This window comes from Neofelis nebulosa, chromosome 2 (genome assembly GCF_028018385.1).
Source record: "Neofelis nebulosa isolate mNeoNeb1 chromosome 2, mNeoNeb1.pri, whole genome shotgun sequence".
Taxonomy (NCBI): Eukaryota; Metazoa; Chordata; class Mammalia; order Carnivora; family Felidae; genus Neofelis; species Neofelis nebulosa.
In genome coordinates, this window is record NC_080783.1 from 187,761,049 (window position 1) to 187,786,441 (window position 25,393).

Consider the following 25,393-nt stretch of genomic DNA (forward strand, 5'->3'; position numbering starts at 1 on the left):
GCGCGGCGGTTTGAACCAGACCTATCTGACTCTAAAGCCTGCGCCCTTTAAAAAAAAAAAAAAAATCCATCCTGCCATGTTCCCTTTGGTGTCACCACACTTACCAAACTAACAGAAAAGCTGGCTGTTCTTTACATTAGAATCCATGCATGCTTCCATTTGGTGGATGCTTACCAAGATCCTTCCTTCTGCCAACCTATCAATTTCCGAGGACAGGTGCACCTTCCCGGGACCAGAATACTCATGCCCGCCTTCCTGACTGCTGGTTTGTGGTATCTCAGCATCAGCTGGAGACTGACTAGCGAGTGTGGCCCCAGAGAAGTGGGACTGGATGGGTCTGAGTGACCTCTCGCCCCGGTTACGGTGACACCTGCTGGTCTGTACCCAGCCCACACGGCACATACTCCCAGAGCAACGTCTGGGGTTCTGGGCAGTGCCGTGCAAATCTTCAAGGATTCTGTTGCGTGGCTCCGCCTTTGTCTGAACTCTGTGGTGACCACTCTCTTGGCTAGCGCCAACTTTCTTAGGGCAAGTGACAGTGCAGGCCCGAGCTTTCTTGCATGGTCACTCACATTCTCAATCATCTTGGCTGGTTGAGAGTCTCTAACTCTTGCGGGGGAACAGCTCCAGGGCCCAACACCCCCCCAGCCCACACCACTCTATGAAGTCTAAGCTGCTTTGGTAGTGCCTGTGGACGATGCCCCCTTCTTCCTGCCCTTTAACATGTCTAGTGCCCAATGACACCCAACCACCCTACCAGGAGCCCACCAAGTGCCAGGACTGGGAGCTCAGAAGCGTCTAGGCCCTGAGGCCGCTCACTGTCTTCCGCGCTCGCTCTGCCTCACTCTGTGGTTGTGAGTATGTGAGTGTATGTTTTGTTCCAATAACTTGCTGGGAACAAGGGGAAAACACAACAAACCCCATGCCTCACTCTAGCTCTGGAGCACCCGCGCCGGGCTGCGTGGGGACTGGCCGGAGGGGGAGGGCCAGCGGAGGGGGTAGGCAGAGCTTGGGGAGGAGATGAGGTGAAAGTAATTGACGCTGCCCAGCCGGCAGTGAGAGAGGCAGGGGATGCGTCAGTGTCGCCTGGAGCTGGCAGAGGTGTGAATGAGCAGCGGAGACACGCGCACTCCGCTCTGAGTGCTCATCCTGGGATGGCCTCGGCTCGTGGACCTGTGGCCCCCTCCTCCCCAGAACAGGTCAGTCACCTCCCAGAGGTTGAGCCCCCTCCGTGGAGCCAGGCGGTCTGGGAGGCTGGGCTGGGGGTGGGGAGAGGGGCTGAGTGGTCTGTGCCAGGGAGGGGCAGGCACAGCCAGCCAGCGAGACAGACACCGGCAAAAGTGACCCAGAAAGTTGCAACTGTGCAAAGGAGTGCAGGAAGAGTTAGCTATGTGGTGGGGGCATGGGGGAGGAGAGTGGGGGTGTGAGGGCTCCCCCAGCCCAAGGACCTGCTGAGAATCTGCTCTGTGTATCAAAGCTGCATTGTCCTAGCTCCCGGGGAGACGGGCCGGAGGTGCCCAGGAATTGTACTAATCAATACAGCCCCATTGTCCGTGCCACGGCAGTTACTCCTATGGGGAGAGTGAGTGAGGGGGCAGGGGACGTGGTACATGGACTCAGCAGTGAGGGTGGGGGAAGAGGATGGGATGGGAGGCTCAGCTGGGAGGCAAGAGACCCCAGAGAACGTTCACAGTGTCCACGGCAAGCGCCTGGGTGGGCATCAGTGTGGCCTCATCCCTAGAAGCTGGGGATGGGCAACGATGTCAGGGGCAGTGGGGCTGATGGCAGCGAGGGTTTGGGGACGGAGAAAGCCATCCTCCCCACCCTGTAGAGCATCCTGACTTGACCTTCAGAAGGCCAGAGAAGGAATGTCCTCTGGGGAGACATGGGTTGGGTTTGGGAGAAGCTTTATGCAGGGCTGTCCTCAAACCTGAGAACTGCCAGAGTCACAAACCAAAGCTACTTCCCAGAGTGCCAGCCTGCTGCCAACCGACTGGGGTAGAGGCTGCCCACAGCTGCTGCAGTGTGAGACAGGGCTGCTGGGCTTCTCCAGGGCAGGGGCAGGGCCCACCCAGTATTCCCCTTCGCTGCTCCCCAGGGCCTGGAGCGAAGCCTGGCGTGCCTGGGGGTGCATCTCCTGTCTGCTCTAAACAATGTCGGCAGGTCTGTCTCCACCAATGAGGGCTCTGGACGAAACAGCACAGGGCATGCCTTTGGTTCTCTCACCTGCTTGAAGGCTTGGACTCCTAACAGGTGCCCAGAGCTTGCTCTCAAGTTTTCCTTGGGGCAGGAGGCACAAAGAGCCCCTGGGTACTGCTCGGGACTAGGGTGGATTTTCCCATGGTCCTGCTTATTCACCTCTGGCCCCGGATTCTTTCCCATATCTGGATAAGCCAGGCAAGATGAAGGGTGCTACCTAAGGGCCAGCCTGGCTCCTGGATTGATGGGAGATAACTTGGGGGGGGGGCAAGAATCTAGGGGGGCAAGGAGGTCGTGAGGTCTTCTAAGGCAGCCACAGTTTACAGTAATGGCTATTCTGCCTGAATTCCCTGCTGGGGCTCAGAGAAAGTTGCCAGTGATCTGGATTTGGCTCAAGGTCAGTCTGGGATGTGGGGTCTTGTCTGTCCTCCTCCATAAAGTTTGTCTTGGATGGGACTTCATCCCATGAGCAAACCCTGGGGCTGCAGAGTCCTGAACAAGAGGCCTGCTGGATCCCAGCGGGGCCCGCCCAGCCAGGGCAGCTCCAGGATTCTTTAGTGTCCACGGAGAGCAGGAGGAGGGAGCTCACAATTCACAAAAATATCCAGGGGACACTGATCTGGGAAGGCGGGAGTGAGGAGACAGAGGAGAGCCACAGCCCAGGGTAGAAGTCTGGGCTGTCTCTAAGACTGTGCGTGACGAAAGGAGGAGGTACGTCCAGTGGTGGTGGTTACCTCTGGGGGTGGGCTTTGCAGCTCTGTTTCGTTTTTACTCTTTGCTGTAGGTTCCTTTTTTCTTTTCTTTTCTTTCTTTTTTTTTTTTTTGTGCTAAGCTTGTAATGCTTTTATAATTAGAAGAAGAAAAACAATAACATTTAAAAAAGTCATTTAGAAAGTTAGTGGGAACTGATGGAAGATACAGGAGAGAGTCAGAAATAGGAATATTCCAGGCAAGGCAGAATCACAGAAGTTAGTAGATCTATTGAGGTTGTCTAGTCTGTCCACTGATTTCATAGTTAGTTAAGGATGCTGAGTTGCAGGGAGTGGAAATGACCTGCCCAGAGTCACTGGGGGAGCAGGCTCTAGAATGCTGGGGTTCTCACTGCCCCGTGCAGGGTCCTGCCCTGCCAAGCCCAAGACATAGAGAGGAGATCGGGATTCTGCCCTCATAGCTGAACACCCCTAGTTCCAAGAGTTCGTCTAGAGCAGGAATAAGCCAGGCACTGGGCTACATAAAGGATTTATGTAAGTGATTGCTCGGAATGGCTCATCCGGCTAGCCAGGCACAGGGGTGGGAGGTCACAAGTCCTTGTGCGGGACTGGACACTGCTGCCTTAAGGACTGCTCCTAAGGGGAAGGGGCATCTGAGGGTCTTATGCACGTTGTACGGTAGACAACGTGGAGGATGATCATCCAGTTCACTGCACTCAACCATGGAAAGAAAGCTCCAAAGCCTGCATTCTGCCCAACTTGGGGGAGTTCAGGCACAGGGCAGGGCTGTCCATATCCTAGAGACCACCATCAGGCCCACAGCCATGGAGTCAGAGGTGAGGGTGGGGGCTATCCAGGGAGTCTGGGGAAGAAGCACCAGGCCACCATGGCTTAATTCACCACTGAGGTGTGAGCAGGGGAGGAAGAGAGAGCAGCAAGGGGCAGACAGTGAAAGATGGGTGATGGGCAGGAGAAACCTGGAGCCCGGCCAGTCGGCAGGGCTAAGCTGGGTTAGGCAGAAAGACTGCCAGTCTGGGTGAAACCATGAGCACCAAAGGATTCTTTCGTGGGCACCTCCAGGCCGACGTCCACTGCAGGGACAGTTCTTATCAGTGACACAGGCGTCCACCTGGCAGATGGAGAAAATGAGAGGCATAGGATAGGGAAGATTATGCAAGGAGAACAAAATCTAGGCAGCACTGGGAAACGCTCACCAGCCATGGGCTTTGCTGCCCAGGAAGGAAGTGACAGAGAGTCCCCAGAGGAGAACAGAGAAGGGAACTGGAACCCCCAGAAGCCTCGAAGAGCACTTTGGAGATCCTTTCTTCCAGTGTACTTGGAGAAAGGTAGGCTTGCTCTATCCTCTGCAGAGAGCCAAGCCCTCACCAGCCAAGTCGCCTGAGCAGAGCTCGTGCTGGAATTGAAGTCCTGGCCATGGGGAGGCTCCCACAGCGACCTCCCAGCCACAGCTCCAGGAGGCGGCCCCACAGTGCTGAGATGCAGGGCTGGGGAGCGGGAGCTGTGCTGCTTCTGCCGGGCGCTTCTCACACTGCTTGCAGGGTGTCACTGACCTCCAGCTCTCTCTGCACTGCAGACCCCTAGTGCTGCCGGGAACTTCCACTAGAGCCCCATCCCCAGCTCCCCCGTCCCAGGCCTCTGTCCCAGGCCTCCTGCCTCCCCTCCCCGAGTTGTGGGCTGTGGCCAGCAGGGCTGAAGTGGTTAGCGCAAGGCCCAGTGGTATGCTGCTCATTAACTGAGCAGTGCTGGCTCCCGAGGGCTCAGCCAAGCGGCTGCCTGTGGCACGTGGCTGGGGGCATCACCACCCTTGCTGTCCCCCTCGATGCCAGGGAAGGAGCAGACCCCAGAACCCCAAGTCTCGTCCTGTTGCGCTTGGTTGCGGGGGTGGGGGGTGGGGGTGGGCGAGGGTGGGTGGCTGGGGCCAGGAGAGAGGCCCCAGGCTACAAGACTTCGGTCTCGGTCTCGGTCTCGGTCTCGGCAACGGGCCTTGACTCTGCCCTGCCCATGAAACCATCCTGGACCCTCGAGTGTCTCTTTTACAGCTGTAACCACTGCTTCGTGACCCCACCCATGTACTCCGCAGCTGCCACAGTCTCCCATTGTGCCCCTAAGTAAACAAGCTTTGGACAGAATAAAACTGTTATTGTAGGGTCAACATATAGGAGCCCTATTTGACCGGGATTTGTTTGGGAATGCATAAACTGCCCCCAGGCAGGCCTCCCAGCCTCTGAAAAAATGCCCCCCTGGACTGTGCAGAATTGCTAGGCCTGTCCCAAAGAAGGCCCTAGGAGGTGATAACAGCCTTAGGTGAGATTCAGTAGGGGCCGGTCCCAGAGGGCACACTCAGACTGTGAGCCACCCTCTCCCAGAGCCAGACTGGCCTTCAGGCCCCTTCATCAGGGAAGCCTTCCTGACTTCACCCTACTTGCCCCTCACCTGGCCTCCTTCCATATTCCTGTGACCTGAGAACTTCCACTCTGTGGTCCCCTTGTGGCTGCATATGAAAATCACGTATTTGTTTATTTCATTGATGGCTTGCTTCCCCACTAGACTTTGAGCTCTGAGTGTGTAGAGGTGTCTGTTTAGTTCACTGCTGGATTCCCAATGCCTGGCAGAGGGCCTGGCACACAGTAGGTGTTAGTAAATCTCCATGGTTGCGTGAATGAATGTATGTAGACTCTTTCAGCCCGTCCATTTGCTCCGGGTGCTCCTTGAAGGGGACCCTGGTTCCTGGTGCTGTGTCCCCAGACCTCCCTGGAGGGTGTGAAGGTCAGTGTCTCCTCCAGGGGCAATGCTTGATTGCGTGTGCAGGACAGTTGATCCACAAGGGTGTCTCTGCCGTGGTGCCCGTGGCATGCAAGCCAAAATCTGCCCACCATGGGAACAAGGGGTGCTTGGCTGGGACCTCCACTGGCCGCTGGTGCCTCCTGTGCCTGCATTCCCAAATGGGCCTTTCTGGAAAGCACACAGGTCCCAATGAAGCCGTTCCTTCCCTCTGCATTTGTGGGTCAGTGTCAGGATCCGACAGCATTTCAAAGCACCAGACCTCTTTGTTTATTGGCCAGTGTGACTGTTGTCCTTGAATATGTCTCTTTCAAGCTGAGGGTCAGTGTCACTTCAGCAACATCCCTCAGAAGCCATGCTGCTCTGTCTCTGATCCTGGTGTCCTCCTGGGACTCCTATCTGTTTCTCTCAAGAGAATAGCCCATCTCTGAGAGGCGCACTCTGTCACTCAAGGACTGTGCTTCTCTGTTGGTGATTCTCAGGGTCCCTGTCTCCTAGTGAGACACCCCCCCCCCCCCCCAACCTCTAGGCTCTTGCTCAAGGTGGCTTGATTTCCTGTTCACCCTGGGAGGGGGTGGAATGGGCGTGGCATGGGAAGGGGTGCATTTACACTTATAAAGGGACTTGCTGAGCCAGTTCCAATAGTACGGTTGGGGGTTAAAAGGGGCTGTCCTCAGTGGGGCCTCAGGCCACCCAGCCCAGCCCTGCAGCTCTCCAGGAAGGCCTGACTTCCTTTCCTTGGGGCAAATCCCCTCTTCAGCCCTTCCTGGCCAGCCCCCTTCTCTCAGCTCCGAGACCTTTTTCCGGAGTCCCTCCCTCTGTTTCCCCTAGCAGAATCTGTCCTCCAAGTCTGGCGTGGTGCCTACAACTCTGGTCTCCTCCCCCAGCTCATGGCCAGCACCACCCAGCCCAGGTCAGCTTCCCCAGGGCCCTCTCCCCAGCCACGGGCGATATAGATGGCTCCCCTGGGCCCTCCCACCCAGAGTCCCAGAACGCCCTCCCCAAGTCTGGCCCTGCTCACTTGCTCCTCCAACCCCCACCTCACAGCCCTGCCCACCCTGTGCCCCCAGGAAAGCGCCTTCAGCTGGGGGGAAGGGGTCGGGCATCCCCTCCCCCGCACCGCCTGCCCATGGGCAGCGTGCTCAGCCTGGTGATGTGGTAGCGGCGGGTGGGGGGGGCTGTCTGGACACAGGCCCCTTTGTGCCCAGCCCGACTTGGCTGCTTGGTATGAGGCTCAGCTGCTCCCAGATCCTCACCCAGAGGGGAGAGGGGAGGCTTTGGAGGGGCTGGGTCTGGGGGGCTGTGGACTCGAGCGCCCTCTCAGCGTCCCACCTCTCGGATGTTGGCAGTCGCTCCCCAGGTGGGCTGGTGCTCCTGGCACGGGGTGCTGGGGGGCTGGTGAGGGAGGCCCCGCTTGGCACCCTCTGGCAGCCACTCCTCCCTTCTCCCCTTCTCTGCCAGGCCTGCCAGCAGCTCCTGCCAGCAGAGGGGAAGCCCAGGGTGGGGGTGGGGGCTTGGAGGGTCCATGGTGTCCCCGCTGGGAGAGGCCCAGAGGGTCAGGCACGGGAGCACAAATGCCTTTCTGATGGTAGCTTCTCTCCTGTCCCCACAGAATGGTGCTGTGCCCAGCGAGGCCACCAAGAGGGACCAGAACCTCAAACGGGGCAACTGGGGCAACCAGATCGAGTTTGTACTGACGAGCGTGGGCTATGCCGTGGGCCTGGGCAATGTCTGGCGCTTCCCATACCTCTGCTATCGCAACGGGGGAGGTACCCAGTGGGCACAGGGCAGGGACCACCCACTTGGATAGAGCCTACCCACCAAGGCGCGGGCTACCCCCTCCCTGGCACAGACCCCACTCCAGACAGGCTGGCCTCTGGCCTCTGGCTCTCTTCTCCTTCGCCCCCATCCCTGGCTTAGGTACCCTTTACTAAGGCACAGACCACCGCCCCCCCCCCGCCCCCCGACCCTGGCTATCTGCTGTTTGGGCCAGACCCTGCTAGCCTGCTCCCTTGGGGCGAGGAGCCCTGGAGAAAGGCACCCCAACCTCCCAAGTTTCCCAGTCTTATACCCCCTGTGTTTCAACAACCCCCTAAATGGTTCAGGGAATTTGAGGATCCCAGTGACTTATGTTTGTGAAATTGCTTGGTTAAGCCATCAAAGCCCACCCTCACATGATGGCTCTGGGGCCAGGATTCTGCTCAGGAAGCCTCTGTCAAATTCAAAGACAGGCCGTAGGTAGGATACCTCGGACCCAGGCTCCTGCTCAATGCGTGGCTCACCCTCCTCAGGTCTCAGCCAAACGCAAAGGTTTTGCTGTTGGGTTCTTGGCAGGAAGAGGGTGGGACCCCCCAGGCCCACCCTGAGCCCGCCCTTTCCCTGCCTGCCAGGCGCCTTCATGTTCCCCTACTTCATCATGCTGATATTCTGCGGGATCCCTCTCTTCTTCATGGAGCTTTCCTTCGGCCAGTTTGCAAGTCAGGGCTGCCTGGGGGTCTGGAGGATCAGCCCCATGTTCAAAGGTGAGGCCTGGGTGGGGTGCACACACACACACACACACACACTCACATGCACGTGTGCACACGCACACACACACGGGCTTCTGGGGGCCTACTCACCCATCTGTACAAACACTGCCAACCCCCACGGAGCCCTGGTGCTGACCCCAAGCCCTACATCAATGGCCAAGCCCATGGGTGCATGCTGGGATCCATGTTTACTCGGCCTCCACCCTCCCCTCCCACCACGTGTATACACAAAGCCCCTTTGCCCCCCAGCTTGCCCCGGCCGAGGCCTTGACCTGTCCCTTCTGTGGCCCTCCATAACAGCCCGCCCCTTAAGCGCTTCGAAATTAACCTGGCCTCCTTCAGCTAGATGTGTGAGGCTGCTTCCATTCCTTCCCCTCTTCCAGGTGTGGGCTACGGCATGATGGTGGTATCGACATATATTGGCATCTACTACAATGTGGTCATCTGCATCGCCTTCTACTACTTCTTCTCATCCATGACGCACGTGCTGCCCTGGGCCTACTGCAGTAACCCCTGGAACACGCCCGACTGTGCCGGAGTACTGGACGCCTCCAACCTCACCAACGGCTCCCGGCCTGCTGCCCTACCCGGGAACCTTTCCCACCTGCTCAACCACTCCCTCCAGAGGACCAGCCCCAGCGAGGAGTACTGGAGGTGAGGCCCCACTGGGCCTGGGCCAGGGCAGTGGGGGGGGGGGAACCCCTGGTGCCAAGCCTCATCCCTCCCTCCCACCATCGGGCAACTTCCCGCAGACTAGGTAGGATGCCGGGAACAGAGCATGGTAGAGGCGCATGAAGAGGTGGAAGGAGTTTACAGACTAGTTGAGGAGAAGAGGCTGACGCCCCAGAGGGTGATGGAAGGCAGGATGTTGAAGTGAGAGTCCTTACAAAGTGCAGTGAGGGAGGCTCGGCGGGCAGGCAAGTCCGCAGAGGAGAGTCAGGGGGAAGGGGGGTGGCTTCCTGGTAAGAACGGCATAGCAAAGGCCCTAGATCCCAGATGAGCAGAGGCTGGACCTGAGACCTAGGGGAAGCTGTTCTGATGTAACAGGTGTGTGGAAAACCCATGGACCATAAAGGGGACCGGCGGGGCCACCAGCCTTCTTCGAGAATGTATGTGAATTAAGCTTAGACGTACTGCTGCAGAGCAAGGAGAGGCAGCCATAGGGCTCTCCTGACCCCAGGGCTGTCATCATCAAGCTGTGCATAGGAAAGACAGCCTGGCGCTCCTGTGCTCTGTGGTGACAGAGACCGGAGTCTTGGGGCTGGCTGCAGGGAAGCTGTTGCTGGAGGTGTTCTGTCACACCTCGTCCCAACAGGGTGGTTGTGAGGGCACAGTAGGATGTCCTAAAGGAAATTCCCCATGTCCTTGTGGGAAACCCGTGGGAAGAGAGTGTTGGGGGCGTGTGGGTAGGCCATGTTACTTCATTCACATTTTCGTGGTCTACTCTGCCAGGCTCTGTGTGCCCGTGGGGTCTGAGTAGCCCAGAGTCCCTGCCCTGAGGAGTTCACCATCTAGGGGGGAGACAGGCAGCTAATCATATTAGGGCCAGGTACCTACATGCCGATACGCTCAGGGATGTGGTCGGGGACACAAAGGAGGTGGTCAGTTCTGAGGGGATGGGGGCAAGAGGAAGTGGTCCGGAAGGCTTCCCAAGGAGGGAGGAGGGAGGTGTAGAAGGGATTGGGAGAGACACAGGCAGGTAAGCTGTGGCCAGGAGGTGGCAAGCTGGAGACAGGTGAGACAGAGTATTGAGACAGGAGAGGCCAGAGGCATCATAAGGCACAGGGCTTCCCGTGCCAGGCCGAGGGTTTGAAGTTTCTCCGCCAACTGGTAGAGAGGCATAGGGGAGAAGGCCAAGGCCCCAGGGAGACTTGCAGTCCTAGCAGGTCAATATCTTCTAAGCCTGGTCCCAGTGCTCAGACCCTGCAGGGTCCAGCTTCCCTGTGCCAGCCTCTGTGGTGCACCACAGCCCTCCAAGGACAGCTAAGATGTCACTACCCGCAGGGGCTCATGGTAGACCACAGAGCTGCTGCCTCCCGGTGAGAGGCAGGCAAAATTACCTCTGGGCAGACTCAGCCATTCGGTCGCTGGACAGATCAGTTTTTGAGCACCTAGTAGGTACCAGACACTGCACTCAGGAGGGAGACAGAATGAGGAGTAAGGCACACAGATCCTGCCCTCACGGAGGTCACGTCTACTGAGAGAACTAAGCAAATAAGTGCCCAGTTAGGTATTCTACTACGTTTGAGGCATGGCGTGGACTGGACAACTTGATTTAGACTAGGGGGTGAACCTGGGAGGACAAAGCCCCGCCCACACCCATGGGACTGCTCCGCCGGGTGAGAAGCTCTCACCCCAGAGGCCATCTGCCAGGGATTCCCAGCTGGGTAGGGCCACCCAGGGCAAAGCTCTGGAGATTTTATCCAGTACAATTAGAGGAGAATAGCCGTCAAAGAAAACTGGTCATGGGTGGGGCGCGGGTGCCCATTGGGTGGCCCATTGAACTCTCCTCAGGGCTGGAGCCAGGCCCGCCTGACTCGCCACTGTCCCAGACAGGACTTTCTCTGCAGGATGGCTCCCTGCTGCCCCCTCCTGGAGAGCCTGGGAACATGAGCCTTGAGAGGGCTGCCCAGGCTGGCTTCAGCAAGGGAAGTGAGGAGAGCAAACAACCGTATTTCCTGGGCACCTACTGTGTGCCGGGAGTATTATTTCGTATAGTGTTATCCCTATTTTTCAGATTCAGAGACTGATGTTCAGAGGTTAAGGAACTAGGCAGCAGTGCCGTGTCAGGATACGCATGTCCCACTGTGCCTGGTGCCTGGTGTGAATTAGGCCAATGATACTCTGCAGGTGATCTCGGTCCACAGTCTCCAACACCCCTTTGGAAAGCTGTGTGATCGCATTTGAGCCCCACAACAACTTTGTTTGGTAGCTCGGGCAGGTAGGATAAAATATTCCCATTTTACAAGTGAGGAAAACAACTCAGAAGGATTAAGAGACTCCTCTGAAGCAAGAGAAGCTCAGAGGGCAGATTTCTGAACGCGGGTCTGCCTCTTGCTCACCCTCTGGCCCATAATCTCCTCTCTCTCTTCCTCCCTTCCGTCTCGTTTTACGGTCCTCTGCGTGCTGGTCTGATTCCAGCCTGTAGGCCCTGAGCTCACGGCCATGCCCTCGCCTCCAGAGCCTGTGGTGCACCCCTCTCCCAGTGTCTTCATGGCAGTTCTGGAGTCACACAGACCTCACTCAAATCGTGGCTCTGCCGCTCATCAGCTGTCTGGCCTTGGGAGATCAGCAAACCTCTCTCAGTCATAGCTATTCATCCATTAAATGGGAGGAGTCACAACACCTACCTTGTCGTTATGAAGATGAAATGAGATAATGTGGCATAAATACCAAGAACAGTAATGGGTGTTCAGTAAGCCTAGTGACATCCACTGCTGGAGATGCAAAGAAATAGATTAGGGTGCTTTGTTTTCAAGGAGTTTATCATCAGGTTGGGGAAATTAATAAATAATGCAGAATGTGGGTCACCTGGGTGGCCCAATCTGACTCTTGATTTCAGCTCAGGTCATGATCTCACAGTTTGTGGGATCAAACCCAATGTGAGGCTCTGCACTAACAGTGCTTAGCCTGCTTGGGATTCTCTCTCTCTCTCTCTCTCTCTCTCTCTCTCTCTCTGCCCCTCCCCCACTCTCTCTCTCTCAAAATAAAAAAAATAAACATTAAAAAATGATGCAGAATAATCCCAGAGATGTTATGCATCAAGAGCCAACTTATAAATGTACTGGGTTCCAAAAGTTCTTAGGTGAATTGATCTCAAAACACATGGTCCCAAAACAAAACAAAAAAATAAATATGGTGCCATAAAAAGAAAGGTAGAATTCATTATTTAGTTTTTAGCCCCTAATATTGTAAATGCTGTGCCCTCGCAAATAATATAAATAATTAAAAATTAAATGCTACCAGTTTAACATATATAATCAGACAAAGTTAAAAAAAAATCTTTGGAACAAGAAACAGTGCCTACTTTGAATGCTGTTGCTTGAAGTAAAGGAACTCTGAGTAATGGCAGTAGAAGGACCCTGGGCTATTCTGGGGCAGAGCTTCCCAGCCACAGGTGTTCTGAATAGGTGTGCCCGGTTGGGTGAGACCGGGGTAGCCTGGAGCACCCAGTTGCCTTCAGCTTTGAGTGCCCTTGTCTGCTTACCCCAATGGCCCCAAAGTATTTTGTGTGTGTGCTATGAAGGAAAAAAGATTGGAAAGCACTGTTGAAGGGGCCCAGGTGCCTCTTGGTAGTCCCACAGCCCCTGAACTTCTCCATCCCTTTTCCTTTGGTTCCCCCATCGACTAAGAGCCCAGAGAAGGTCAAAGGCAGGGCCTGGCTCTGATGCCTGTTCACCGTACCATCTCAGTGGTGGCAGTTGGGCAGGAGAGGGACGTGTTGGACAGCGCCCTTTCCTGGTCCTGGTGTGAAGGAAGGCCTCTAGGGAAGATTTGAGGCTAAGAAGAGGCCAAGCAAAGAGCCTGGCAACATTGTCCCATGAGGGGACAGAATAACATCGCATTACAAGGTATTAAAAATGCTGCCATGAGGTTTGAGAACTGATTTGGAAAAAAAAGTGAAAATAGCTGAGAATGATAGAGGACAGCCTATGAGCTATCCTGAGAGGTCCTAGCTGTAAGAGGGGAAAGAAGGGAGCCTGTGTTTACCTAAACTCATCTACATATTATGCTATGTTGGCGTTATTATGCCCATTTTGCAGATGAGGAAACTGAGGCTCAAGAACTTGTCTGTCACTCATCACTTCTAGCCTGCCTCCCTCCCCAGGTTCTCTCCTTTCTACCTCCTGGTCCATTTACCACAGTGTTCACTCATCCATTCAACAAATATTTACGGAGTACTTCTCTGTTCCAGGCACTTTTCCAGGCACTGGGGGTGCCAGGTACTCCTGCTTTCATAGAAGATGGATGACACACAAAATAAATAGATAAAACAAATAAGTTACAAAGAAAAAAAAAAAAGGAGACATGTGCTGTGGAGGAAAATATAGCAAAGAAGTGGGTGAGGAGTGCTGGGCTGGGGCCAGGGTTGCAGTTTGAAGCAGCGTAGCCAGAAAAGACCCCTTTGCAAAGAGGGTACCCTGAGTAAATACTTGAAGGAAATGCGGAGGGAGGAAGCCATGTTGGCAAACCCAGCTGCAGAATTTGTGGGGTCCAGTGTGAAATGAACATATGGGGCCCCATGTTCAAATGTATTAGGATTTCAAGATGCCAGTGGCAGAGCATTAAACCCAGCACAAAGCCTTCTCAGTATGGGGCCCCATACGACTGCATACCACGCACGTGTGTGAATGGATGTTTGAGGGAAAGAGCACACCAGACAGAAGAAACAGCACATGCAAAGGCCCTGAGGGAGGGCATGCCTGGCATGATTAAGGAACTGCGAGGAGCCCAGGGCAGCCAGTGCAGGGGAGTAGGGTGGGAAGACAGGCGATCAGAGAGATGGCACGTAGGGGGCAGTAGGTCACTTAAGGCCTTGCAGCCACTGTAAGGACTTAGGCTTTTCCACCATGAGAGCTGGGAGCCCCTGCAAAGTTTTGAGTCAAGGAGAGACCCTGACGATGCTCCTATAAAAACCCTTCAGAAGCTTCCCATTGCTCTTAGGATGAAATTCAAACTTCTTGGCCTTGACTTTGTGGCTTCTTATAATCTGGCTTCTTCCTATCCTTCACCCTGCTCTATTCCCTTTACCTTCTGTTCTAGCCTCACTGAGCTGCTGACATGCCCAGGCTAGGCCGTGTTATTTATTTCATGACCCCCTGTCCTGCTGCATGCTGCTGCCCCAGCCTGGCATGCACTTCCTCCTCCCAATTCCTCAAACCTTAGCTCTATCCTCACCTCTTCCGGGAAGCCTTCCAGTGTGCCCCTCCCCGTGGCACTGAGACGCCCTTCCTGGTGGTACCCACGTGCCTGATTCAGGTCTGTATGCACAGCACCTAGCACAGGGCCTGGCACATAAGTGTCCGATCGATTGAAAGGGCACTGCTGGTGTGGCATAGGGCACCAGATAGAGCCACACATACCTAGGGGAGGAATTCTGGTTCGAGCCTAGGCCTGTACGCCCCAGAGCCTCCCGTCTTTACTCAGCACTCCACCATCTCCCTCAGTTCATCAGAGATGGAGAAGACTAGTGTGGGTGAAAAGCTCACGGAAAGCTTCCTGGAGGAGGTGACGCCTGATAGGATATGTCCAGTCTAGAGGAGAAGATGTTACTGAAGGGAGAAACGCACAAGCCAGGGCCTGGGATGGGCCCGGTAGGGAGTGAGACCTCCACATCCGAGGGGCTGAGGAGGCTGGCCTCCAGGCGCCCTTGAGGGTCCTGGGAGAGGCTGCAACCAGTGGAGTCTTAGGGCAGCAGGCAGAGGGGGTAGGGCGGGGTTAGCTGGGGCTGGGCCCTTACAGTGACACCCTCCTCACACATGCGAGGACCTCTTGAGAAAGGAGGGAGCTGCCAGGCTGGGCCCCGGGCCTTGGGAATCTGTTGCTGGGTGTCAGGGTCCGGCCTTCAACCAGAGTATCCCCTTCCCCAGGCTCTATGTGCTGAAGCTGTCAGACGACATCGGGAACTTTGGGGAGGTGCGACTGCCCCTCCTCGGCTGCCTCGGTGTCTCCTGGGTGGTGGTGTTCCTCTGCCTCATCCGAGGGGTCAAGTCTTCAGGGAAAGTAAGTACCCCTCCCTCAGCAGGGTCTGTGCCCACCCGGAAAGATCCTGCCTCCCCTGCCGGGGTGGTGTGTAGGAGTCGGGGGCAGACGGTGATGAAGGGACATGAGAGGGGAGGAGGAACCGGAGGGCCGGCCGTGGTTGGGGGGCCAGGGAGGGGGCGCCCAGGGCAGGAAGAGCTTGGAGGAGTCCAGTGGAGCCCATCTTGCACGCAGGTGGTATATTTCACAGCCACATTTCCCTATGTGGTGCTGACCATCCTGTTCGTCCGCGGCGTGACCCTGGAAGGAGCCTTCACGGGCATCATGTACTACCTGACCCCACAGTGGGACAAGATCCTGGAGGCCAAGGTGGGCTGTGGAGGAGGGCCTGGAAGGGGCAGGGAGGGGCAGAGAGGCGCCCGCCTCTGACCCCAGCTGCTCTGCCCGTCCTGCCCTACAGGTGTGGGGGGATGCCGCCTCCCAGATATTCTATTCGCTGGGCTGTGCGTGGGGAGGCCTCATCACCATGGCTTCCTACAACAAGTTCCACAACAACTGCTACCGGTGAGACTCTCCCTGCCAGCCCGGGGCTGCCCCTCTACCCTGCAGCCTTCCCCAGGAGTCCCCAGACCCCCAGGTCCAGTGCAGCCCCCTGGACCCCCTGCTAGGGCCCTCCATTCCACTCACGGCCTTGAGGTCCTGGGAATGCTGAGTCTGGATCCGGCCACTGGAGAACACAGAAGAAGGTGGGGACAGTGATGCCCCAGGGGTCTGTGAGGACTCAAGACCTCAACCTACTTGAAAAGGCCCAGAGCAGGGGCATCTGGGTGGCTCAGTCGGTTAAGTGCCTGACTTCAGCTCAGGTCATGATCTCTCAGTTCGTGGGTTCGAGCCCCGCGTCTGGCTCTGTGCTGACAGCTCGGAGACTGGAGCCTGCTTCGGATTCTGTGTCTCCTTCTCTCTCTGCCCCTCCCCCACTGGTTCTCTCTTTCTCTCTCTCTCTCTCTCTCAAAAATAAATAAATAAACTTAAAAAAAATAAAATAAAGAAAGGCCCAGAGCAGACCAGGAAAGAGGTTGGGGGGCCTTCTGTTCCTAGAACTTTCCATCTCAGTTCTTCTCTCAGCCCTAACCGGGCAAAGGGAAGCAAATTGCACATCCTGAGCCCCATTTTCCTCCCCAACAGGGACAGCATCATCATCAGCATCACTAACTGTGCCACCAGCGTCTATGCTGGCTTCGTCATCTTCTCCATCCTGGGCTTCATGGCCAATCACCTGGGTGTGGACGTGTCCCGTGTGGCTGACCACGGCCCTGGCCTGGCCTTCGTGGCTTACCCTGAGGCCCTCACGCTGCTGCCCATCTCCCCGCTCTGGTCCCTGCTCTTTTTCTTCATGCTCATCTTGCTGGGGCTGGGCACTCAGGTATGAGGTGCAGGACCTGGGCCAGTGGCTTGGGGAGGGAGGAGGCAGGGCCAGAGGCCAGGCCCCTGCTCTGATGGCCACATCCTGCAGTTCTGCCTCCTAGAGACACTGGTCACAGCCATTGTGGATGAGGTGGGAAATGAGTGGATCCTGCAGAAGAAGACCTATGTGACCTTGGGCGTGGCTGTGGCTGGCTTCCTACTGGGCATCCCCCTCACCAGCCAGGTAAGACCTGAGGGAAAAGTTGGGCTGGAGTTGCCAAGGTAGGGGGGCATAGTGGGTGGGGGAGCCCAGCCTCAGGCACCCCCGGCTCAGCTGCCCACTGGCCCGTAGGCAGGCATCTACTGGCTGCTGTTAATGGACAACTACGCGGCCAGCTTCTCCTTGGTTGTCATCTCCTGCATCATGTGTGTGTCCATCATGTACATCTATGGTAAGTGCCTGAGCTTCTGTGGCCTCTCTGGGCCCAGCCCCCGCCTATCCAAACTGCTCTCCCAGCCCTGCTGACACCGCTCTCTCCAGGGCACCGGAACTATTTCCAGGACATCCAGATGATGCTGGGATTCCCGCCGCCCCTCTTCTTCCAGATCTGCTGGCGCTTTGTGTCTCCGGCCATCATCTTTGTAAGTTCCTGGGCTGGCCCCTCCCTCCCTGCTGCCCCCAGGCAAGTGTCCTTCTCTTGGGAACCAGCAGAGGGAGAACAGGAGCCCATTCATCTGGCCAGAGCTCCCCTACGGGGTCTCTGCATCCACAACTCTGGCCATTGGGAGACGGAGAGAGGTTGCATAGTCAGGCGAGACTTAGAAGCACCCAGGCACTGGCCTGGGGTTAGGAAGGGAGCATATAGAGAGCCCTGGATTTGACTGAAGACAGTGCCCAGCCTTGGAAGGGGAAAGCAGGCTGGCAGTGGCTGAGAGCTGGCCCTCCCTGCCTCCTTGGCGTTCCTGCCTGGTATCCCCAGAGAGGCCTCAGGAACAATTAGTGATATTGGTGTCAGCTCCATTGGCTTTGCTGAGCTCCTGCCTCCAACCCCTCTTAGCTGAGGTGCCTGGAGTACGTGGTGTGAATGTGTGAGTGTTCCAGAAGCAGGTGGTACAAGTCAGATGTCAGCTCAGGGTCAGGGGCAACCTCTTAAGCCTTCCAGACTTGGGAGAGGGAATATCTCCACCAGTATTCAACACCTGGGAAGCTCCCACGAGGGAGATGAATTGGTGGAGGGAACTTCCCCATGGCCAGCAACCAGGCATTTTCTGCACGGTGTTCATGTATCGACTCATGTGATACAACTCGGGTATCGTTATTATTCCCACTTTACAGATGAGGAAATGGAGGCACAGAGATGTTAAGTAATTGGCCGAAGTTTACACAGCTAATAAATGACAGAGCCAGCCTTCAAAGCAGGTAGTCCAATCTGGAGCCTGCAGGCTGGGCCAGTGCTACACTAGAAACACCCGCAGGAAGGGGGAGCGCTCCATGGACTACTATCTGATTCTGCCCCCTTATGGTCAGGGTGGGAGGAAGGGGCACAAAGTGTCTGACAGTGAAGTGGTCACTCCGCAAAGAGGCAGGGCCATCTCTGAGTGACGGGAGGGTCAGCCCAGTGGCAAGGGCAGCATTCAGTCCCGTTCCCGTCAAGCCCAGCTTCTCTGTGCCACAGGGAGCTCATCACCGGATTTCCACTTTGGCTCATGTTTCTGGGTGTGGTGGGGAAGGCCCCTGAGGGCTGAGGCCTCCACCACATGGGGGGTGTGGGATCTTCCCCGAGGCTGGCACAGGCACCAGCTCTGGCCACTGGCCCAGCTTTGAAACAGGAGGAACGGAAGCCTCCTGTAAGTGGTGGGAGGCCAGGGAGGCCAGACATTGCTGCCAAGCGCCCTGCTCTCCGGGGGTTGTGGCTGAGGCCGTGCCCAGGTCCAGCCTGAGGGGAGCTCATCCTCTAGAGCTCCAAGGAGGCTGCCACCCTGGGCAGAGACCTGGGGTACCGACCAAGGCAGGGAAGGAGGCAGGAAGGAGATGGGCACAAGAAGGTTCCAGAGGGGCAGGCTTGGCCTGGGTCCAGTGTCTCTGCGAGATCGAGGCAAGGTGGGCAGTGCCCTCTCTGTGCTCAGAAAGCCAGGCTGGAGTCACCTTAAGGTGAGGACTCCAGGCCCCGTGGACTCGTGTGTCTGGGCTGTTGTGTCTTCTCTGGGAGCTTTACTTCTTTATATTTCTGAAAAACTCCTTTTGACAAACCATCTTTTTCCGTCAGGGATCAGGATCTAGTTCCATTCGGGAAACTTGACATAAGCTTTCACTATGTGCAGTATCCCAGGAGGGCCCCCCACTGGATGTGGGTCTTGCTCTCCTGAATTTGGTCACTGGGATGCATCTGAGAGCTCAGGAGGCCGATGCTGAGCCCTCCTGGTGAGTGGCGCACACATACCCAGGCCCTCTGGGTGGTCCATGAGCCACTCGCCCATCTTTCTGCTTCCTTAGTTTTTTGCTGTTGCTGTGGCCCCAGGCTCCACTTCCCATCCCACTCATCTCTTTCCAAAGCGGCTCCTGGCCTCCAGCCTGACACCCATCATTTCTAGCCTTTGGGGCCTCCCCGGGCTCTCACCCTCTCTACAGCCATAGAGAGGGCTTCGTGCTCCCCTCTCCCCCATTGCCCCCACCTCTCTGCACAAGTCAGTTCAGATCAGCAAATGAGGTTGTGCCGGACACTGTGCTGGGCCCTAGAGACCCAGAGCTGAGGCAATCCCAGGAGCTCCCCAGGCTATGGGAAACATTAAACGCTTAGCAGACAGAAAATGCCATTGAGAGCCCTTTGAGGAAGAGGGATGAGAAATCTGGAGAGCTTCTTGAAGGGGGCGACATTTGCACAGCATCTGACAAAAGGAAAATGTAGAGGATTCTCCAGAATAAATGAAGAGGGAGGAAAATGCTGGGTGCAGTCAAGACATTGAGACAAGGGTCATGTGGCCAGAAGGATGAGCTGAGATCTGGATGTGAGTTGGTAAAGCCCTAAGGCCAAGGATTTGGTCTCACTTCAGTAGGCAATAGGGAGCCATTGCGAGTCTTTGAGCAGAACTGACTGACTTCAAAGGGGACATCGATTGTTCCCTGGCTGATTCAGGATTATGGCAAAGATGGACCTCTCCTCTTCCGCAATGCCTACCTGCCCACCATGCCTTGGCCTCTGGTTCCTTCCACTTCTTCCACTACCCAAAACTTGACTTTGCCCCTGTCCTTCCCCAGAAAATGTCTCTTTCTAGTTTGGGAAACTGGAGAGGAAGGGAAGGAGTGCTGAGAGGAGGACCGAGCCCCGGGGAAAGGCGGGGGTGGAGAGTACTGGGCAGGCCTCACGTGCACTCCCATCCCTCCTCTCTGCAGTTCATTCTCATTTTCACGGTGATCCAGTACCAGCCAATCACCTACAACCACTACCAGTATCCAGGCTGGGCTGTGGCCATCGGCTTTCTTCTGGCTCTGTCCTCCGTCATTTGCATCCCTCTCTATGCCCTGTTCCAGCTCTGCCGCACAGATGGGGACACCCTCCTCCAGGTGAGGGGTGGGGGCAGGCAGCAGCTAGCTGAACCGGGAGGGGGTGGGTGGATGGGGCTTAATGGCTTCTTTCTGAAGTGCCCTGCCCACCCCCCATGTCTACCTCTCCTGCAGCGTTTGAAAAATGCCACAAAGCCAAGCAGAGACTGGGGCCCCGCCCTCCTGGAGCACCGGACTGGACGCTATGCCCCCACCATACCGCCCTCTCCTGAAGATGGTCTTGAGGTCCAGCCGCTGCACCCAGACAAAGCCCAGATCCCCATGGTGGGCAGTAACAGCTCTAGCCGTCTGCAGGACTCCCGGATATGAGCACAGCTGCCCGGGGAGTGCCCCACCCCCGCCCGTGCTCCCACCACAGAGACTGGGGAGACAGGGGACAGGTGTCACCGCCTGCCCCTGCCATGCCCTGGCCAGGGTGGCTGCTGTCACCTTGGCCATCACTGGTAGCGTGGTCATTTGTGCTCATGTCCCCAGTGTTTACAGGTCCCTTGGATGCCAAGATGGCAGCTGGGGATGGGTGTGGGCAATGGGAGGGTCGGTGGGGGGCCCAAAGCACTTTGGAGGGGTCTCAGGCCAGGTCCCCAGAGATCTGCTGGGCTTTACATGGCCTCTGATGCCCCCACACTCTGCCCTGAGCTGAGGTTCTAGGTTGGCCCCCTACCTGTCCCCCTCCTTAGGCCTCCAGCCTCCTGACCAGTGTTCCTGCCCTCAGAGCAGACCCCAGCCCTGCCCAGGCAAATTTGGGTCTTCCTACCTGGGAGCAGGGTGACGGGCTAAGGGGCTATACAGTGTTACTCGTCAGGCTGTGCCACCCAGCCCTGTTTGTCTGTGTAATTATTTTTGTAAAAATTGTATTATCGTGGTTGCCACTCTCATGCCCCCAGCCTTGGGCCCCCTCTGTCTTCCAGGCCTGCCTGGACCTCACTTGGCTGCTCTGGGGTCTCCACACCTCATACCAGCCCTAGCTGTCAGGCCCAGCCAGCAGAGGCCCATGACCCAGCAGCCTGCCCAAAGCACTAGTTTCTGGGGGGTAGGGGTGGGGTGCTGCTCAGCAGGAGGTTTGAACCCAGAGCCCTGGGGAAGGGGACCTTACATGAAACCCCCTTGCCCTCCCTCCACCAGGCGAAAGGAAGGCCCAGGCTTCCCAAACTGGGCTGCCCTTGTTCATGTGCCAAATGGCCCCAGCCTGCGTGCCCCATCCCCTCTCTGGAGCCAGAGCTCCCTCCCCCTGCAGTGTCTGTCTGTCCAACCTCTGTGCCCCTCTGTGCAGTGACAGCCCCAGAACAGCCGCCTCTAATCCTCTGTAGCAATAACGGTGCACCGCCCACCCCTACCCATCCGTGCACCACTAGGATTTTAAAGTCCATAGATTTTAATGAAATTTCTATTCCTGTCTCTGAGCTGCTGCTGTGCTTTGTGTGAGTCCCCCAGGGGGACAAGAGTTGGGGCTGGGATGAGACCTCTGCCTGCCAAGAGTTTGTGGAGGGCTGGGAGAAGAAAGGCCAAAGGCTATGATTGTCAGAAGCAGACACTAGGGACTTGGCGAGGGGGTGGGGCAAGGGCCAGACAGACAGACAGCCTTGGCGTCCTGGCCAGGGCCCATCCAACCAAGACGAGATCTGAATCGGGCTGGGCCACGGCAGCTGAGAGGTGGCAGCAGCAGATGGGGCGAGTTCCACCAGGAGCCGAAGCCTACTTTGTGACTGGTCGTTCAGGTTGGGGCCTGGGGTGCTGTACTGGACATTGGAGTAGAAGCTGGCCTTTTCCCGGGGCTGCGCTGAAGCTTCCGTCCCCAGCGGCAGGTGGTAGTCAGGCCTCGAGGTCGGGGGCAGCGCTCCAGAGGAGGGGCAGGCAGGCAGCACCGGAGAGACTCAGCCCCAACTCCAGAAGCCCCACGGAGGCAAGGCAAGGGTCTGAGACCTTTGGAGGACCCCGCGGGCTGCTGCCTGAACAGGAAAGAGTAGCTGTGAGTGAGCAGTGGCCTGACCCTAGGCCTACCCTGTCAGCCATCCACCTGCTCCGGTTTACCTGTGGCTGGAAGAGATACAGGAAGGCCTCAGAGGCACCTGCAGCTCTTGTTGCATGGCCACCTTCTGTTCCCGTAGCTCTGGAGGACAGGTGTACCTGAGTCACAGCACCCAGCAGTTCCAGGGTGTGTACAAGTGTGGGGCAGGGGGCAGCAGGCTGGGTGCTCTGGGGTCCACTTGGGATCCTTACCTGCCAGGGTGGGCTCTAGGGTGGCCTCAGAGGGCTGGGATGCCCCTGTATACTCCTCTTCCAGGCGGCGCTGCAGGGAGAGCTGGCTCAGGGCCCCGGCCACAGGCAGGGGAGGGGCAGGGCAGGATACAGAGGCCATGATCCCATGGCGGGACCCCAAAACCAGCCCAGGCAGTCCCTGGGGACAGCACACTCCCACCCTCCACCCAAAAAGCCCAGCTTGGTAAAGTGCTGGCTGGCTTGGACTCAGACTTAGGGAAGGGAAGGAGCCAAGGACCAGGGGCAAATTTCACAAGTTAATCTAAAAGTGCTGACCTTGGACTTAGGGGCTCAACCAGAATCTTCTGGATTCACACACACACAGGGAACGTGCACGTGTGAGAAGAGGACACAGGACTCGCACACCTTTACATGCACATACGCACATGGACATGGCCGTTTGTGGGTCTCACACACCAGGTGAGAGGTAGGTGTGTCCACTCGGCAGAAGGGCTCTGGGCAGCGAAGCCCAGGGCCGCAGCTCACCTGTAGGATGGGGATCATCCTCTCCAACGTGTGACACTCCTCCTCCAGGAGGCTCCTGGGACACATGGGAGTAAGGCGGCCAGGACCAGTGCCACAGGACTGTCTCAGCTGAGCCGTCCACATAGCGCTAACCTCCAGCTTTCACCTCCACCAGGCCCTCCTTCCTCAGCCCACCTTGCTCTCTGTGGCCGGGTGCTGGCCCAGCCTTCCAGCCCTTGCGGGCCTCTCCCTGAGCAGGATGTGTCTGTCCCTTGCCTATCTCACAGTGCCCACCATCCTCTACTGCATGGGCCTCTCCTGCCTCCATTCTGCCCTGCATCACGGCCATTCCCCTTCTCAAAACCCTTCTGTGGTTCCCCACCTCAGGATAAAAATCCTCGGGGCTCAGCGCCTGCTGGCATCCATCATTAACCACTTCCTGGCAGCAACTGCACAGGCCCTGCAGCAACCTGCCCTTTCCACCTCTCAGCCTTCCCCTCCTGGTCTCTTCACCAGGTGTGCGGCCTCCTCCTCCTCTCTCACAGTCCAGTCCCAGTACTTCAAGACTGGTCCCAGCCCCATCCTCCCTGTCTTCACCCTCACCACGCACACTCAGGGGCCTCACCGCAGGTGTCTGGCAACCTGGTCGATGCTGGACACGTTCAGCTGGTCCTTGATGACGCTGAGGTCCCTCTGACTGCTGCTGGCAGATGAGGCCAACATCATGCCCCCCCCACCATGTTGCCTCACCCCAGGCCTTCAGGACACGAATGCCACTTCTCCCAGATAATCCTGTGTCTTTTCTCACAAAGGCAACATAACATAGTGCAAAAGGGGAGGAGTTCTGGAGCCTGGGTTTGCAAATGGACTCTGCCACCCTTCAGTGTGTGTGACCTTGTGCAAATCGAGTATCCCTTCTGAGTTTTAGTTTCCTCATCTGTAAAAGGGGGCCACTGCTTCCCACAGAGTTGTGTAAGAACTAGAAATAAGTGGCTGCTTCCATTCACTTACGAATGTGCTCCTTTCTCACTTCTTTCATTTGGTCCCCAGCGCTCTCTAACCCAGCCCTCACTGATCCATACATGTGGTTGTAGGAGATCCAGCTCCAGGCCAGGAACTTCTCCGTGGAGCCAAGTGGAACCCACCAGCTGGCTGGGGCCCTCTGCTAAGCAGGGAGCGATCCCTCCTCTCCTACCTAGATTCACCTCCACTTTACCTGGATTCACCAGCTCTCATCTGGAATATCTCCTGTTCTGGCAAATTACACCCAGGCTCCTCCAGGGCAAAGCGCAGGACCCTGGGGCTATACTGGATCCAAGCCTGGGTCTGGTCTCTGCAGAAGATCACAGAAAGAAACTCCGAGGCTCCTTCCAGGGAACCACAGGAAGGCAATCCTGGCCCCTTATCAGGCACAGGGCTAGCCCCTCTTAGTTTTGCTGTGGGGCTTAGCCCTAGGTCTGAGGTTCCCACCTGCCCTCGCAGATGGCCTTCTGGCGGAGACCAAGGAGCAGCTGTCTCAGTTCCTGGCGCACGAGGTCTCTTAGGAGGGGCGGTGGTGCCAGAAGGGAGGAGGGGTCAGAGGTGGGTCGGGAGCCAGAGGCTTGGGAGGATCGAGCCTCACGGAGCAGTGACTGTAGCATCACCACCTGCAAGGAGAGCTGGGACACCTTGCGACTGGGGAGAGAAGTGACGGGCGTGAAGGGGGCTGGGGGACTGAGGGGCAGAGAGGAGTCAAGAGGGCTGGGCGGACAGTGAGATGCAGCAAGATCTCGAGAGTTATCGGGCAGGGCCAGGGATCCGGAGGAGGTGGGGAAATCACCCGAATCGTGGGACAGGCCTGGAGTGACCCATCAGCCCACTCCCCACCTCTGCCCGGAGTTCCAGGCTCAGGTCCACCGTCGTCTCCCCCAGAATCCTCTTCACTTCGGGCCGCTCCGGGAGCGGAACGTGCTCCTCTACCAGCACCCACAGCGACGGGGAGTCCCAAGACATGGCCCGCCCGCGCCGCTACTCCGCGACAAGCGGCCACAGGCTCCGACCTGCGGGAGAGCAGGTCGGAGCGCAGCATCACTACAAGGCTGGTAGTCCAAGGCTGGGCCCTGCCCCTCGCTGGCCTCGCGGGCCACGCCTTCAAGCTTGTCGCGTTCGCCGGCCTCTCCCAAGCCCCACCCTTGTTCTGCCGCCAGTCAGAGACTGGAATTACTGGGTTGGGAGCACTGGCCTCTGGCGCTGTCCCTTCTGCCCCGCTTCTGCCTGACTCTCGGGGGCCGCTATTCCCGGTCACGGCCCCCAGGAGCCGGGCAGTGGAGACCAGGGCCCTAGCCCCGCCTCTTCCGCGCGGCCGTCACCCGGGAAACCGCGCCGCTACCCAGGCCCCGCCCCTAGCCATCCCAGGTGGGGAGGGCGGCGCCAGCTCGTGGGGAGTCGGACCCACGGCGGAGGCAGGTGGTTTGGAAGTCCGACCATCCACAGAGCTCTGACGCCAAGCGCTGTGGGCTCATCTCTGGGCAGCATTCGGCTTCGGGGCAGGTGGGAAGAACCCAGAAATGGGATTTCCCCTGGGATTATTACTTCGTTGCCTCCCCTAGCCCGGAGGCAGCGGCAGGGTAAACCTTTCCTCTTAGGGTCGGCGGAAGTCTCGCGAGCGACTGCGCTTGGAGGGGCCTGGGGAACCAGGACAGCCCGGGCCAGACAGAAGAATTGGGCCAGGTGCCCTCCCACAACACACAGAGGGACCTAGATCCCCAACCCCAAGCAGACAAAGG

The 25,393-nt window shown here is 57.3% G+C and overlaps 2 protein-coding genes across 4 annotated transcripts; one reads left to right on the plus strand and one right to left on the minus strand.

The window, feature by feature from the left end:
* Positions 1 to 1,092: 1,092 nt before the first annotated feature.
* On the plus strand, positions 1,093 to 21,307 carry SLC6A9 (solute carrier family 6 member 9). Its single transcript, XM_058717688.1, is given in 14 exon segments — positions 1,093 to 1,128; positions 1,131 to 1,199; positions 7,324 to 7,480; positions 8,102 to 8,233; positions 8,623 to 8,893; positions 14,830 to 14,962; positions 15,176 to 15,310; positions 15,402 to 15,505; positions 16,127 to 16,364; positions 16,455 to 16,589; positions 16,698 to 16,797; positions 16,887 to 16,987; positions 19,737 to 19,907; positions 20,022 to 21,307. Coding segments are annotated over 14 exon segments (1,962 nt in total). The 5' UTR covers positions 1,093 to 1,107; the 3' UTR covers positions 20,217 to 21,307.
* Positions 21,262 to 25,272, minus strand: CCDC24 (coiled-coil domain containing 24). 3 transcript variants are annotated; one of them, XM_058717692.1, is made up of 9 exons: positions 24,832 to 25,272; positions 24,495 to 24,667; positions 24,099 to 24,274; positions 23,845 to 23,961; positions 23,254 to 23,331; positions 22,650 to 22,704; positions 22,125 to 22,194; positions 21,936 to 22,014; positions 21,262 to 21,853 (listed from the first exon to the last, which is right to left on the minus strand). In XM_058717692.1, exons 2-9 carry the CDS (start codon positions 24,618 to 24,620, stop codon positions 21,619 to 21,621), a joined length of 936 nt encoding a protein of 311 aa, XP_058573675.1. In that variant the 5' UTR covers positions 24,621 to 24,667; positions 24,832 to 25,272; the 3' UTR covers positions 21,262 to 21,618. The 3 variants fall into 3 exon arrangements, with proteins under 3 accessions (XP_058573675.1, XP_058573676.1, XP_058573677.1); XM_058717693.1 differs by having other exon boundaries at positions 23,254 to 23,328; positions 24,495 to 25,272; XM_058717694.1 differs by lacking the exon at positions 24,832 to 25,272 and having other exon boundaries at positions 24,099 to 24,302; positions 24,495 to 24,605.
* Positions 25,273 to 25,393: the final 121 nt, after the last annotated feature.

Bases quoted from the DNA above. Each gene is read 5' to 3' on its own strand.
- CCDC24 (XM_058717692.1), bottom strand. From the start codon at position 24,620: ATGTCTTGGGACTCCCCGTCGCTGTGGGTGCTGGTAGAGGAGCACGTT. The intron at 24,275-24,494 runs GTGGGGAGTGGG...CTCTCCTTGCAG, and splicing joins GCCTGGAACTCCGGGCAGAG to GTGGTGATGCTACAGTCACT. The intron at 23,332-23,844 runs GTAAAGTGGAGG...CTCATCTGCCAG, and splicing joins ATGAGAGCTGGTGAATCCAG to CAGCAGTCAGAGGGACCTCA.